General features: G+C 43.9%; 1 protein-coding gene across 1 annotated transcript; it reads left to right on the forward strand.

Moving 5' to 3' along the window:
• The first annotated feature begins 1,271 nt into the window (after positions 1-1,271).
• Positions 1,272-13,115, forward strand: LOC147440868 (uncharacterized). The gene is made up of 8 exons (XM_086482675.1): positions 1,272-2,084; positions 2,894-2,944; positions 3,086-3,199; positions 11,046-11,145; positions 11,347-11,388; positions 11,787-11,843; positions 12,138-12,230; positions 12,413-13,115. The coding sequence occupies exons 1-8, from the start codon at positions 1,939-1,941 to the stop codon at positions 12,977-12,979; spliced, it is 1,170 nt and encodes a 389-aa protein (XP_086338801.1). The 5' UTR covers positions 1,272-1,938; the 3' UTR covers positions 12,980-13,115.
• Positions 13,116-13,523: the final 408 nt, after the last annotated feature.

Consider the following 13,523-nt stretch of genomic DNA (forward strand, 5'->3'; position numbering starts at 1 on the left):
CTCAACGATTCTCTCTTCCAGTTGTGCCTTCCTCTCCCTTTCTCTACCTGCTGCTCTCAATCTTTGCTCTGAGCTCTTGTCAGACGTGGTTGAGGATTACAGATAACAAAGCCTCGCGTGACCACACCCTAACTCAGTATAAGTCTCAGAAACTTTATGGATATCCTCCTGGTAAATATCCAATTCCACCAAGTGAGAGTCGACACTTCTACGAGCTCACTTTTCCAAGCATAGACAAGCTTTAAGAATACATCCATGTGCTTGCTCGGATGTAATTTTGTTTAAATGTATTATGTGCGCTCTATCGAAACGAGATCCATCTCGTGAAAATGTAGTGTTTTTCCCTTTTCAGTATATATTCATGCAAATTTTACAAAAATAGAATTTATTTCTACATTTTCTTATTTTTTGTTCTAATTTTGCAGCCATATTTTTATCTACATTATTGTTTAGAATGAATTTCTCGTTATCTCTCTATATACCAAACGACAGTGAACAACCAATTTTTGCTTGGGAGCGTCTGCCATGTGTCTAGCTCTTTCCCTCTCCCGATCTGGAGGACATGTCACACACTAGTATCTAAACTAACATAATATGGCGGAAGGGAGCCCTTTACACGTGTCGAAATTTGTGACATGAAGGCTAAACTCCAAAATCAAGAGAAGCCCCTATGCACGCGATAAAGAGGGAGAGAGAAAGAGAGAGGGAGACCGCTAAAGGCGACCGGCCGTACTAGTATACTAAATGACGATGGGCCACCAAAAAACGGATGGGAGCTCACTGTGCACCACATGTCCCTCTCTATCTCCCCCCCCCCCCCCCCCCCCCCCCTCCCCCAATTTTCTCCGTCCAGGACGAGTCATGGACTCATTTTAGCCAATAGAACTCGGCTCTAGTCAACAAACTAGCTTGTTACAAAAGCAGTTATTGTATGGTAATTTGGCTCATTATCTTGATCTCATGTCATGAAAAGTAACAAGAAAAAACTATGAAAAAAAAAAGGACATGTGACTATATTATTTAGAGAGTACTCGAGCTAGTAAAACTATGTAGGCCATGGGAAGTGCCAAAAAAAGGAATTGCCGTCTCCAATTGAATGAGAAAAGGTAAAGATTCTGTAAAATTTCTATGCAATAAATTGCAGATGATTATTATTAGTAATCAACTGATAAGGCAAAAGAGTTGGGTTCAAATCTTGGTTACAATTAGCTGAATGTAGTTAGTATTATAATTAAAGCTACTAATAAATAGCCTCCAAAATGGCTGCGTTACAAATGTACATTGCTCATTGCCATAATCATGGAACCTTATCTAGTAGGACTCGTATCCTCTGCAGAGGGTGGGGTGTATACGCGCATACATACATACATACATACGTTCTTCTGCAAGGTTTTTGAAGGGCTTACCATGGCAGAGATATTCTTTCCCAGCTCTGCTTCTCTTGAAAGAAGTCTTTCTTGCTGCCCGTTACAGCTATCTTCTTAATCTCCTCATAACCCTCTCTGCCTTGTTAGCTAATCACTAGCTGTGCAAGCTCAATCGCAATTGTGGGTTTAGCTCGCTCCCTGAAAGCTCTCCTTCTTCGCAGAGCTCTCGATGTTTCATAACCGCCATCGACAAGCATGCTAGCACAATTTGCATGCCCAGGCAGGGATTGATCAGTAGGTTTTCAACCAGCTTTACCCATATCCTGCAATGATTCGTCGGTGTTAGCATCGACGCATTATCAGAGGCCAATGTAGGTCCGTATGATTGAAAGGCACTTTCTCAAGGGAGGTGCATTATCCCTTGCCAGAGTTGATCAGCAGGTAATAATGAGTACAATGGGCTATTTCTGCTAATACATTAGCTGCTTTAGTATTAATTGTACTCCCAGAAAACTGAGGAGCAAGGGGAAATCAAATTGTTGAGCATTAATTAGCTGGCAAGAGGAATATAATGGACAGCAGTAAGGGAGGAGGTTTCTACAGGCTGCCATTATGCAGTCACATGTTGCAGCAGAGTTTGCGAGGTTTCTGCTCGGACTCTCAGTGGAGCTATGCGGTCTTCTGGCGTATACTGCCACGTAATTTCCCTCCTCCAAAGTAAGGTTTCCATTAATTCTCAGCACTTTAATATAGAAGCACCTCATTCTGCATAAGGAAATCAATATGGCGATGTTTGCACCTGGGGAAATTTTGCCAAAACTATTCACATTTTGGTTTTGATTGAGGCTACATCTCCATAAAAAGCCAAGCCATTGTTATGGTATTTTGACACAGTGACGTTGTTATGTTAACAAGAGCAGCCAAATTAGCATAACATAACAATGCTCTTGCTTGGCGATTTGAGAGCTTGCATCAGTCTTCTCAATTGATGCCTTATGGGTTCATTGTTTGCACTGCGGTTGGATGATTAGCACAATATAGAGCATATGGAGCACCACTAATTATGTCACTGCCCTTCTGACATAATGTATGTTCATCACACAATTTAGCGGTTTCACTTGCGGATGTTTGTTCATCTAAGCCGGTGGGATAGCTTATTCCTCATGTAGAGCCTGTTGCATTGAGAAGGTCGACGAGGGTTTCTAGTACACTGAGGAAACCCACTTCAAGCTTTTAGCACTTTGGAAGTTCATGGTTGCCATTGACACAAGAAGATTTGAACAAATTCTCACAATATTTCCCACATTGTGACTTACCTCAACATCATGAGCTTCTGTGAGGGAGGCGCCACATACCTAGCTAGGTATGTGTTGCCTCTCGAGTAGAAGCTCATGATGTTATGCATTGTATGAAAAACACTGAGAAAGACTCCGTTTTCCTACGTGAAAAAATTTCTAAATCTTCTTGTGCATGAGGGATAAGAGTAACCTAATAAGTGTATCTGATTAAGCATGTTCCTTTGGCAGGTGGGAAATCGGCGGCTACCTCGATCGAACAAAGGCGAACAAGAGGAACTGGTATGCAGATTAAACTACCATATTTGTAAAGATGCAGAATATAATTCATCATTCAAGAAATTTCTTGTTGAAAAGGTAGGAAGGATTCTGGTAGCAAAGGGGGCTTAAAATTATCACTAATTTTTCCACTTTGGATTATAGGATTTTGGTATGGGAAGATGGGTTTTGCGACTTTGCAAGAGCCAGTGCCACGGCAGGATTGCAACCAGACCTCTTCTTCAAAATGTCTCACGAAGTCTACAATTTTGGTGAAGGGTACTCCTATGTTCGCACACCATTTAAGTGCTAAAATTTGTATTCTCTCTCTCTCTCTCTCTCTCTCTCTCTCTCTCTGTGTGTGTGTGTGTGTGTGTGTGTGTGTGTGTGAGAGAGAGAGAGAGAGAGAGAGAGAGAGAGAGAGAGAGAGAGGGAGGAGGGGATGGGGGGGGGGAGGGGGGCTCTCAGTTAGGGGGGTGTGGGTGTGTGTGTGTGTGTGTGTGTGTGAGAGAGAGAGAGAGAGAGAGAGAGAGAGAGAGAGAGCGCTCTGCCTCCCTTTTGTATTGATCCTCAGGTTTTCCCCTTTGCCCGTGTATCATGTCTTTTGTTGGGGGGTTTTATCACCTTTGGTTGTATCTAAAAGTGCACACCTTATTTTGCCATCTATTTAATAAATGGGGTGCAAGCCCATCCCATCTTTACATAAGGGTAGTTGGGCTGGTCTTGTTTAGGGATCGATCATCCCCTAATTTTATAAACCACAAGCATGGCCGGCTCTCTCTCTCTCTCTCTCTCTCTCTCTCTCTCTCTCTCTCTCTCTCTCTCTCTCCCTCTCCCCCGCCCCCAGTCCCCCGCCCCCAGTTGTGCATGCTATCTTCTGTTTCGTCGGAGCTACAAGGCACATAGGCCGAATCAAGGTGCTCGCGACACGTGTGTGGGGTTGGGGGGACAGGGGGGAGGGGGTGGAATCCTTCACCCTTTTATAATAGTATATACTAGTATAAAGGCGTCAGTGGTGGCGGTGACCTCTCTCTCTCTCTCTCTCTCTCTCTCTCTCTCTCTCTATGTCGGAATCCCTCCCCCTTTTATAATAGTATAGAGTCATCTCCATTTTAGAGACATCTTGGAGCGAACCCTTTCATCGACACCCAAAGCGAGTAGCAATTTTGAGGCGTCCGATGTGGGTTCTCTTGGTGTCATGGCCCCAATACTTCTCTAGGTGTTTAGGCTCCATCCATTCGTAATATTATAAACCACTAGTATCAAGGCGCCATCTTCGGCGGTGGCACCTCTCTCTTGGGATAGTTTCCTATGACGTTAAAACTCTCTTCTTCTTCTTCCTCTCTCTCTCTCTCTCTCTCTCTCTCTCTCTCTTCGTTGGGGATGAGTCGGAATCCCTACCCCTTTTATAATAGTATAGATTCATGCCCATTTTAGAGACAGCTTGGAGCAAACCCTTTTGTGGATACCAAAGCGAGCAACAATTTTGAGGCGTCCATCGAGGAGCAGTCGTGGCCCTAAATACTGCCCTAGGTGTCAGGTGTCTTGCAATTGGCCCCTCTTTTTGTTACACATGAAGGCAGAGAACTTACATATCACTGTTATCGGATGGCCAATTGCAACGTTTGTCTCTATGACACAGACATGTTGCGCAACGCTTTTGATTGCACTCCTCCAAGCTCAAAATGATGAAGCAAAGTCTTTGCAATTGCTCTACCAACTTCATTGTCTTTAAGCTGACCCCTATATCCTAAAGCATTAAACTCTTGGAAGCACTTGTGGAGCGTTTGTTAAAGCATGTCGACGAGTGTCACCTCGCGAGCTAATGATGGAAAACTTTTCGTCTTCCTAATTCTTATGGTAAAAGCCCTCAATAATTATGCGGGTCCTTGTAGAGGGACCAATTGACCCCTAACACTAGTACAAAAAAACTCCAAAAATGAGACATTGATTTTTTAGTTGCGTCGTGGTGAGCATGAATGAGGGCAAATGTTTGTCGTTGGATTTTGCATTCAAGCCGCTAGCGCGTTGGCTCTGTACTCCCCTTGGGAGTGTTTGCTCACTGGCCCCCAATTTTGTTACGTTATAGAACTCTTGCGTTGGCGTTCATTACCTGTGTATCACTGCTCAATCTGTGACTTTTAGTGTTGGTAGATGTTGCCTTCAGCTGTCTGATGTGCCGCACCCCTCCGAGCTCGAAATAGTGCAACGTAGAGGTCGAAATTTGCCCGCTTAGTTGGTCCACTATTGGGGTTTTACCCTAGAAAAGAGGTATTAACTCCTTTTGTATAACTATGAAAGATAGTTAACATTTGTTTTCCTCTTTGCATAAAGGGGGTTATAAAGTAGTGGCTCACACACTCTTTCTTATCCTCTTATGTAGGCTGTTGTGACTTTGTGTGTGTGTGTGTGTGTGTGAGAGAGAGAGAGAGAGAGAGAGAGAGAGGGAGGGAGGGATAGAGCACTAGTAGGACCAATTCCAAGAGACCTCAAGGATCAATCCAACGATTCTTGAAATCAAAACACATTGTATAAAAGTGCAGTGCAATAGCTAATGATTAATCTACTTGGTGATAGAGCCCGCAACACACACACACACACACACACACATACATAGTAGAAGAGTTATAATGCCACAGGATCAATCCCAAGAGACCTCAAACATCTATCCTAGTATAGTAGTTCCTTTGTTGCCCAATGTTGATGCTCTTATGTTCCTCATAGGTTTTTGGAGTACAGGTCTGAAACGAGTATTGTTGATACAAAGGCAACAATCAGGACACTAAGTTTTACTCTCTTTAGGAGAGGTTTGTTACCGGAAAAGCGCGTGAATTTATGTTAAGAAAGTGGAGAGCCTTAATACAAATAGGTATAATCAGAATCCCAAAATACGATAACTTATTTTTTGGGTTTGAACTTTGGGCTTATGTTTGGTATGTCGGGATAGGGGGCTCTCTTGGAGTTTTGCACTTCCATAGGGGTAGACCACTAGCTACTGGATGGCTCTCCAATTTTTGACTCAATAAGATATTTGTCAAGAGCATTGACTTGCTCCACTAGTGAAAGTTGAAGGCTAACTTCATCTTCTTCCTCGCTGAAGGAGAGTAGAAGGGCAAAGGAGTTGGCCTTCTTCTTGCCTTTGTTGGAGGAGATCTTGGATGGACGCTTTGTCACTCCCCCCATTCTAGCAACAAGCACCTACCCAAGACCTCCTCCAACAAAGGCAAGAAGAAGGTCCACCTCCCAGTCTCAATCCTCCTCCGAGGCCATCTAAGGAAGAAATGGAAGAGAAAGGGGGTCTTGTGACAGCCCCAGTTTCTTGCCTAAATCAAAGAAGTATTCCTAAATTGTGCTGAGAAGCTGGGGGACTCGAGGGAGGAGGGAGGGGCAGTCTACTGCTCAGGGGACAAGTCCAAGCCAACCTGACACCCAAGATAGCATATTGGAGTCCCTGGGGGAATCCACTTGATGCCCTTACACCTGGCGACCAATCCGGCGTATGAGCACTGCCAACCCAGAAAGCCATTGTCTTCCTCTAGTTGATCCGTGCTCCTGATCCACAACAAAACACCTCAAGATCTTGGTCACACCTATGCAGATTGGACTCCTGGCCCTCCAAATACATGTTTGAATCATCAACAAACTCAGCTTCAAGTAGCTCGTCTCCCCTAATAGGAAGCTCTAAACCACGCAAGCCAACCTGTTGTGAAGTCAAAAATATTCTCATTGCTTCTGCATAGAAAAGAAAGAGGAAAGGGACTAGAGGGAAAACTTGTCTTACCAAACACGTGGGGAGACTTGACGGGTCAGTTGCTTCAGAGCTTGAGGACATGCGTCACCCACCTGGGTCTACTAAGATGCCTATCGACGGAAGGCAAACTCATGGCACCGCTCCTCAATGCTAGTCAATTCCTGTTGAGCCAGCTTCATTTGCTCCTCCAACCAAGGATTGTCTGGGTGGTGCTCTTGTATCCTCTGCAAGGAAACAATGCCACATCGGAGAAGCTTCTCCTCCTCCCTGGCTGTATCCAAGCGAGATGCAAACTCTCGGAGGAAGAAACAACTAAGCTTAACGAGTCTAGAGGCCACTCTACCAGCAAGAAGTGACCTGCGTGCCCAAACTCTCTGTTCAAAGTGCCCTCACCCTCTCTCTAAGCTCTGGATCCAGGAAGACCCTCTCAGGGATGCACAACATCGTACTCCCCTCCTATGTCTGTCTGTCACAGTGAGAATCAATGGTGCATGGTCGGAAAAAGTAGTCCCTGCCAGAATGCAAACAAATCCACCCATGTCACAGATGTGTTCATTGGCATAGAAGCAATCTATCTGAGATAGATTCCCTCCTCCTACTCTATCTGAAGCAATCTATCTGAGATAGATTCCTTCCTCCTACTCTGCGGTCCGAGCGAGAGAAAGACAAGCTGTCTAGGGCCACATAAAGCGTGAATGCTGCCAAACATCAGAAACCCTCAAGGTCATACATAGCCGCTTCCAAGCTGCCAACTTAGCCCCGTGCATAGTAGCATGGCTACCTTCAATCCTGTTTGAGGGGTTCTCCAACATGTTGAAGTCTCCCCCAACACACCACTGCTCTGCATGCGGCAAAGACTCTACAATATGCGAGCAAAACTCTGCTTGTGTATTTGCCACATTGGACGCATATATGTCCAGGAATCCCATGAGGCACGCCCTACCTGGAACAATAATGCCTCTGCCCACAATGGCTTGCTGCCATGAGTCCGCAAAAGTCATACATACCCCTCCCTTGGAGACGAGCCCAAATGCAGCTGACCAAAATGACTTATAACAACCATGCAAAATATGGCCACATTATCTAATGTGGTTCTCACAAAGATGATGCTCATGAAGCATAAGAATATCAATCTCACCACCCACAAGGCATCGTTGAAGCTCCTCACGAAGGCGACCCTGCTGAGGTTGAAACTAGGGTCCGCCTAATCCCTGCACATTCCATGAGACAATACTCATGGAGTCAGTGAGAGAAAACTGATGCTGCAACAACAACCAACCTCGCTATCTTTGAGGCCGGCTTGGATGGTGAGTAATCCACATCCGACCTTGAGCTTCTCAAGAAGCTGTGCTCATTCTTTTGGGGTAACATGTTTGCAAGACCTCACATCTTGGCCTTCTTCATGCAAAAAGTGAGTGCGTACTTTATTGATGCATGTGGTCCTCTTGTAAGAGAAAATCTTGCAAGTCCAAGATCTTGCACTGCCACCTTAGCCTCAACCATTGGAATGTACTTCATCCCACCGTGTCCCTGTTTACAAGACGGGGCATCTTCGAGAGGAGCCGGGTTGAGAGGACACCATTGATGCGAAATCTGGTTAGAGAGTAGATAGACTCTAGAGAGTCGATAGAGAGATCAAGGCTCAATCCTTGAGAGCGTGAACCTTGACGCCTTGATGCTTGAGAGAGTAAATTATATATACTAAATAGAGAGTAGATAGAGAGATCAAGCCTTGGGAGCTTGATGCTTGAGACAGTAGATGGAGCTTGTAAAAGTAGAGGGAGGGAGCAAGTGAGGCTTGAAGCTTGAGCTTGAGGCTTGAGTATTGCATAATACATTGAGGGTGGCCTTCTTTTAAGGCCTCCAAAACACCTCCTAAAAGAGCCCGTAAACCTTGCGTAAAATGTCCCTAAAGCTCCCCAAAAGTATTCGTTTTAAGTCGTTGGATGTTTAAGAAACGATTTTAAAAATTTGTCCGTTTATTGTCCCCGTGCTATTCATGATCGACTATCGTTCTTGAATGTCGTTTCGAACAACCAGTCTTGTGATCTGCCTGTCCGTTTGTTCTAGCTGTCCTGGCCGTTCGTCCCTCTGTCCTAGGGTTCTATCATCTTTCCTTGTTAGAGAGAGAGAGAGAGAGAGAGAGAGAGAGAGAGAGAGAGAGAGAGAATCAGCAGAACATGATCCTAAGTTGTGTCTGTGACCCTAAGTGCCCATGTCATCCTCTTCTCCTTGCTCGCGTCTTTTGCATGATCCCCACCCTACAATGCACTCTCGCCTCCTTGTTGTCAGCCACTCACATGCCCATTAGGCTTGCCATGGAGAGTGGTTAAGTGCATGAGTTGCCTGTGCTCGATAGTTGGCTGACCCTTGTGGGGTGCACTTTTAAGGAACCATCTATATCATGTGTGCTCACATGGTATTAAATGAGGCAATAGAATGACCCCTTTTTTTTCCCCTTAAACTTATGATTTTGTTTAAATTTTTAATAAAAAACTATTTTTGTAAGTAAAATAATATCAAATAAAAATAAAAATTCTAAGATTTAAATTATCCCTCCTTTGATTGCACATAGTTCACTAACATTTTATGAGGTCAACCCCTCGAGGGCTGACCAACTCCATTCGCACTACTCCTTCCTCACAATGTGCCACCTCCTTATTACTACTACGGTGTTGCAATAAGCACTCTGTGCTTCCTTTTCTTATTGCTTGTCTAACTCATTTGGGGATCTTGTCCTATTATGCCAAGTGACTTGTGGCCACACCTAGGTAGCCCCTTAGCAGCTTGGGTGAAATCAATAAGATATAACAAGCCTTTCCCTCTCATGTAATTGATGGTTGTTGTGAAGATTGAAGATAATCTTTCATCCATGCAACCACCTTGCTTCCTTTTCAAGGAGTTGTTGGGTGCCATCGCCAAGTCGAGGACTACTACTGCTATGCCCCCACTTAAGCTCACGCTATCCTTGGTCTGCTCCAGTGCTAAAAAAAATTCATTTTTCTCAAAACACTAATTTCTCTAATTTTTGAAGGTTCTTGCACTAATTTCTCTGAATTTTGTAGCTTTTCTTACCTTCAATTTTTGTGGGATTACACTAAACCTAGGTTTCTTTCGAGCACTGGTTTACAATAGTCCATATCTAAGCCTTTCTTGACAGGCATTTGTTTTCGCCCCAATGCCTCTCTTGGCCGACATGCCTCCTCTTCTCCCACATCATCTTCATCATGGAGGGCTATTTCCATGCCATCAAGGTTCATCCCTCCTACATTAGATTCTGCACCATGCCTTCTTCACCTTGATGTGCTTTGTGCTGCCAGAATATGCCCTTAGCATTGGAGAGAGAGAGAGAGAGAGAAAGAGAGAGAGAGAGAGGTGTGGCAACTACTTCAACAAGTCCTCCGTAGTTTGTGTTAAGTATGAAAACAAATAATCGAAGTCATACAGACACAATTTAATTAAGAAAGTTTCATTCACACCTTATGAATACCATGTGCGCCAAAGGCGGATCGCGCGAGTTAGTAGAAAATAATGTTTGACACAATACTCAATGTTCCTCCTCAAAGAGAGGTACACAAATATCAACACCCCTCAGCACTAAGTAACACCCATATTTAAGAGGGGGAGGCAATGGGATCAAAGGCGTAGAAGTCCACGCACAAAGGCCGGGAAGATTGAAGCCACAAATATCAAATCAAGAACTAAACCTCGACACACACTAAACTTGGACAGCCTGGGCAACCTATGTTAATTTACAATATAATGTTATAAAACGGGTTGTGGATACACAATGCATGCGCGGGTAAGGTGGTTAGCCCATGTGAACCTAGACCCGAACTGCGACGTCACGGGTTCAAATCTCCTCATCACGCCTTGTTTTTTCTGCTGGCTAGGTTTAATGCGCCTCGCTTTTTTGGCGGTGCACCTCGTTTTTCTTGTTGGCCAGTTTAGTGCGCCTTGAGATCCCCCCCCCTCCCCACGCAACCCTAACCATCGATCCCATTACTTTTCTCTCTCTCTCTCTCTCTCTCTCTCTCTCTCTCCCCCCCCCCCCCCCCCAACCCCCCCCCCACCACCCAAAACCCAAAAAAAAACACTTAGTGCCAAGTGTCAACATCCTTTCCCAAGTGCTTAGGACAAATAATTTAAAATGAAGTGTATTATCATTAACTTGCCCGTGTGGCATTAATAGGCAAGCTTTTCCAATGGTCCACCCAAAAATCCACCCTTTACTAAAGACTACTTATGTCGTCCAAAAAGGGAACTACTTACCCTAAAATGAGTCAGCATTTGCAACACATCCAAAACCACTTTTTATGCACATGCAATACATAATTTGTTAAAGTTGATGGCTTTTCTTTGTTGATGTGATAGGCTAATGGGCAAGATATCAGCCGAGAATGGACACAAGTGGGTACACAAGGATCCATCTCACTCTGACACCACCCCCTCCTGGCAAAGCACCATTGACCCTGTAAGCTCACATGCATGGCCCATTGCCCTCCTTCTTTCCTTCTTTTCACTTTTCTTTCGTAAGGGCCATCAAACTTTTCTTTCTAGCTTTTCGAGTCAAAAAAGGTGATAAAGCTTGATTTGAGGTTTGAACCCAGGTTCCCTTTTGAAATTTGTGTACTTTTTGACCTACCTTTTTTCTGGTTTTTGCTAAACTAAGCAGCAGCCTAGAACCTGGGAGCCTCAATTCAAGGCTGGAATACAGGTGTGTGTGTGTGTGTGTGTGTGTGTGTGTGAGAGAGAGAGAGAGAGAGAGAGAGAGAGAGAGAGAGAGTAGTATGTGGGACAATGTTATTGAGTGTCATTGGATATCTGATTCATACACAAGAAGTTTTGGAGAGATTCTAACAATTATTCCCACATTATGACTTAATTCAACATCATGAGCTTCTGCTCGAGAGGCACGGCATACCTAGCTAGTTACGATTGGGGGCAGGGGACCACCGGCCCCCCACAGCTCATGATGTTATGCATTGTATGAAAAACACTTAAAAAGTCTCCCTTTTCCTACATGAGAAAATTTCTAAATCTTCTTGTGATAGCTTTTGCATTCTGCCTCTACAAAGGTTTTAGGGTTTAAACAATACAATGTGTTGCTTGCAGACGATCACCATTATCTCCGTTCGAGAGGGCCTCGTGCAGCTTGGATCCACTCAAAAAGTATGGTCTCTTCTCTCTTGCTGAATTCAGTATCTCTAATGTTTTTGTTTGAGACTCCTCTTTTGCTCTCTCTTCAAGTTACAAAGTTTTTTGGCAAGTTACAAAATACCCTTGTACTCATGTATCACATAATATGCCCATTTCTTCTGTTTTGCATGCAAATAGCCCTCACCTCCTTTTTGATGCTCTCTTGGATATATCCTTATCACATTGACATCACCTTTTTTGCTTAAACTTTTTGCCTTTTTAACACTTTTTCTTTAATCTTCTTGCTTTGTTCTTTTTGTAATACAGATTCCAGAGGATCTGAACTTTGTTGCTCTCCTTCAAACAAAGTTCAATAGCTTGTTGGTTACACTTTCTACATCAGCACCTTCATCTCCACCGGTAAACCTCACAAAATGCTGGAGCTTTTTATCATTATAAAAATAAAAATATGTGGCACTAGTGAATGCCCTTGATTCTAAGGATTTTAGATATTCTAAGGCGTACTAGCCGACCGAAAAATATCACCAAACTCATATCATAAATTGTGGTGCATCTCAACATCTACTTCTGATGCATGGCAGGGAATATCACGAGAGAGCAAAACAGACGGAGATCGTCATCAAGCAGAGCATCAAGTGGTACAAAGGAATTTAGAGAGACAAATGTCATGGAATGGGTCAATGGTGATCAACCCAACTAGCCAAGCAGTGGCATCGAAAGGCCCGACGATGACGACCGATCACCACATGAATTCACATGCAACAATCATGCCATCCATGACCAGTCTACAAGCACTGCTATCCAAGCTTCCATCAGTAAGACCTTCTAGCACACAAGTGAACCATATCAATACTAGCAATAATGGTAACCATAGTGTCAATCTATCTTTCCCATATCATGCATCCCCCCTTCTAAGGTCTTTGAGTGCTCCCCAAGGTGAAATATGGTTACAAGAGCCACCTGTATGTACTTGCCTGGCAACGGCAACGGCAACAGCGTTGCCTCCCGCATCGCTTTCATTGGACCCAAATCTTGGCCACCCTCATCACTCAGCAGGCTTTGGCCAGCAGCCCTTCATGGCCCTTCATGACTCCTCTAATGTAGACGCAGAAGAGTATACGTTCATGGGTGATCTCATGGGAGGATAACCTATATTTGTTGTGATAAACTGGCAAAAGCTCTAATTAGCTGATCAGTGCAGGAGAGTTGTACAACTGTGGGCAACGTCTCATGGGACCTCCTTAATTAGATTGTATAGTGTATATAATTATTTCTCTCCTTATTGTTTCTTGCCTGAGTCACAAGATTCTCTCTCTCTCTCTCTCTCTCTCTCTCTCTCTCTCTCTCTCTCTCTCTCTCTCTCTCTCTCTCTCCTGTGCGTCCTGTGAAGTTTTAAGAGGTAAATTAGATGGTTTTTGGCCTTAGTGGTCTCCCCTTTTTGCGAACAAGGGAAGGTCGTTTTAAACATACTTTTTAATTTTTAAAAATTGATTAAGATTTGAATGGTGCATGAAGTTAGTGCTCATTTACTTAAAGTAAATATACTCATTGGCTCGATAGTATGGAAATCCTCGTAAAAATAATGAAGATTTGCACGGCGGTGAATGAGATCTTGAAGATATACATCAAGTAGGTATGTTCAAATATGCCCCGCAGTAGCAGTAGCTGGACACTTTCATTTCAAAGGTGCCT

This window comes from Adiantum capillus-veneris, chromosome 15, assembly GCF_014529385.1.
Source record: "Adiantum capillus-veneris isolate H3 chromosome 15, ASM1452938v2, whole genome shotgun sequence".
Classification (NCBI taxonomy): Eukaryota; Viridiplantae; Streptophyta; class Polypodiopsida; order Polypodiales; family Pteridaceae; genus Adiantum; species Adiantum capillus-veneris.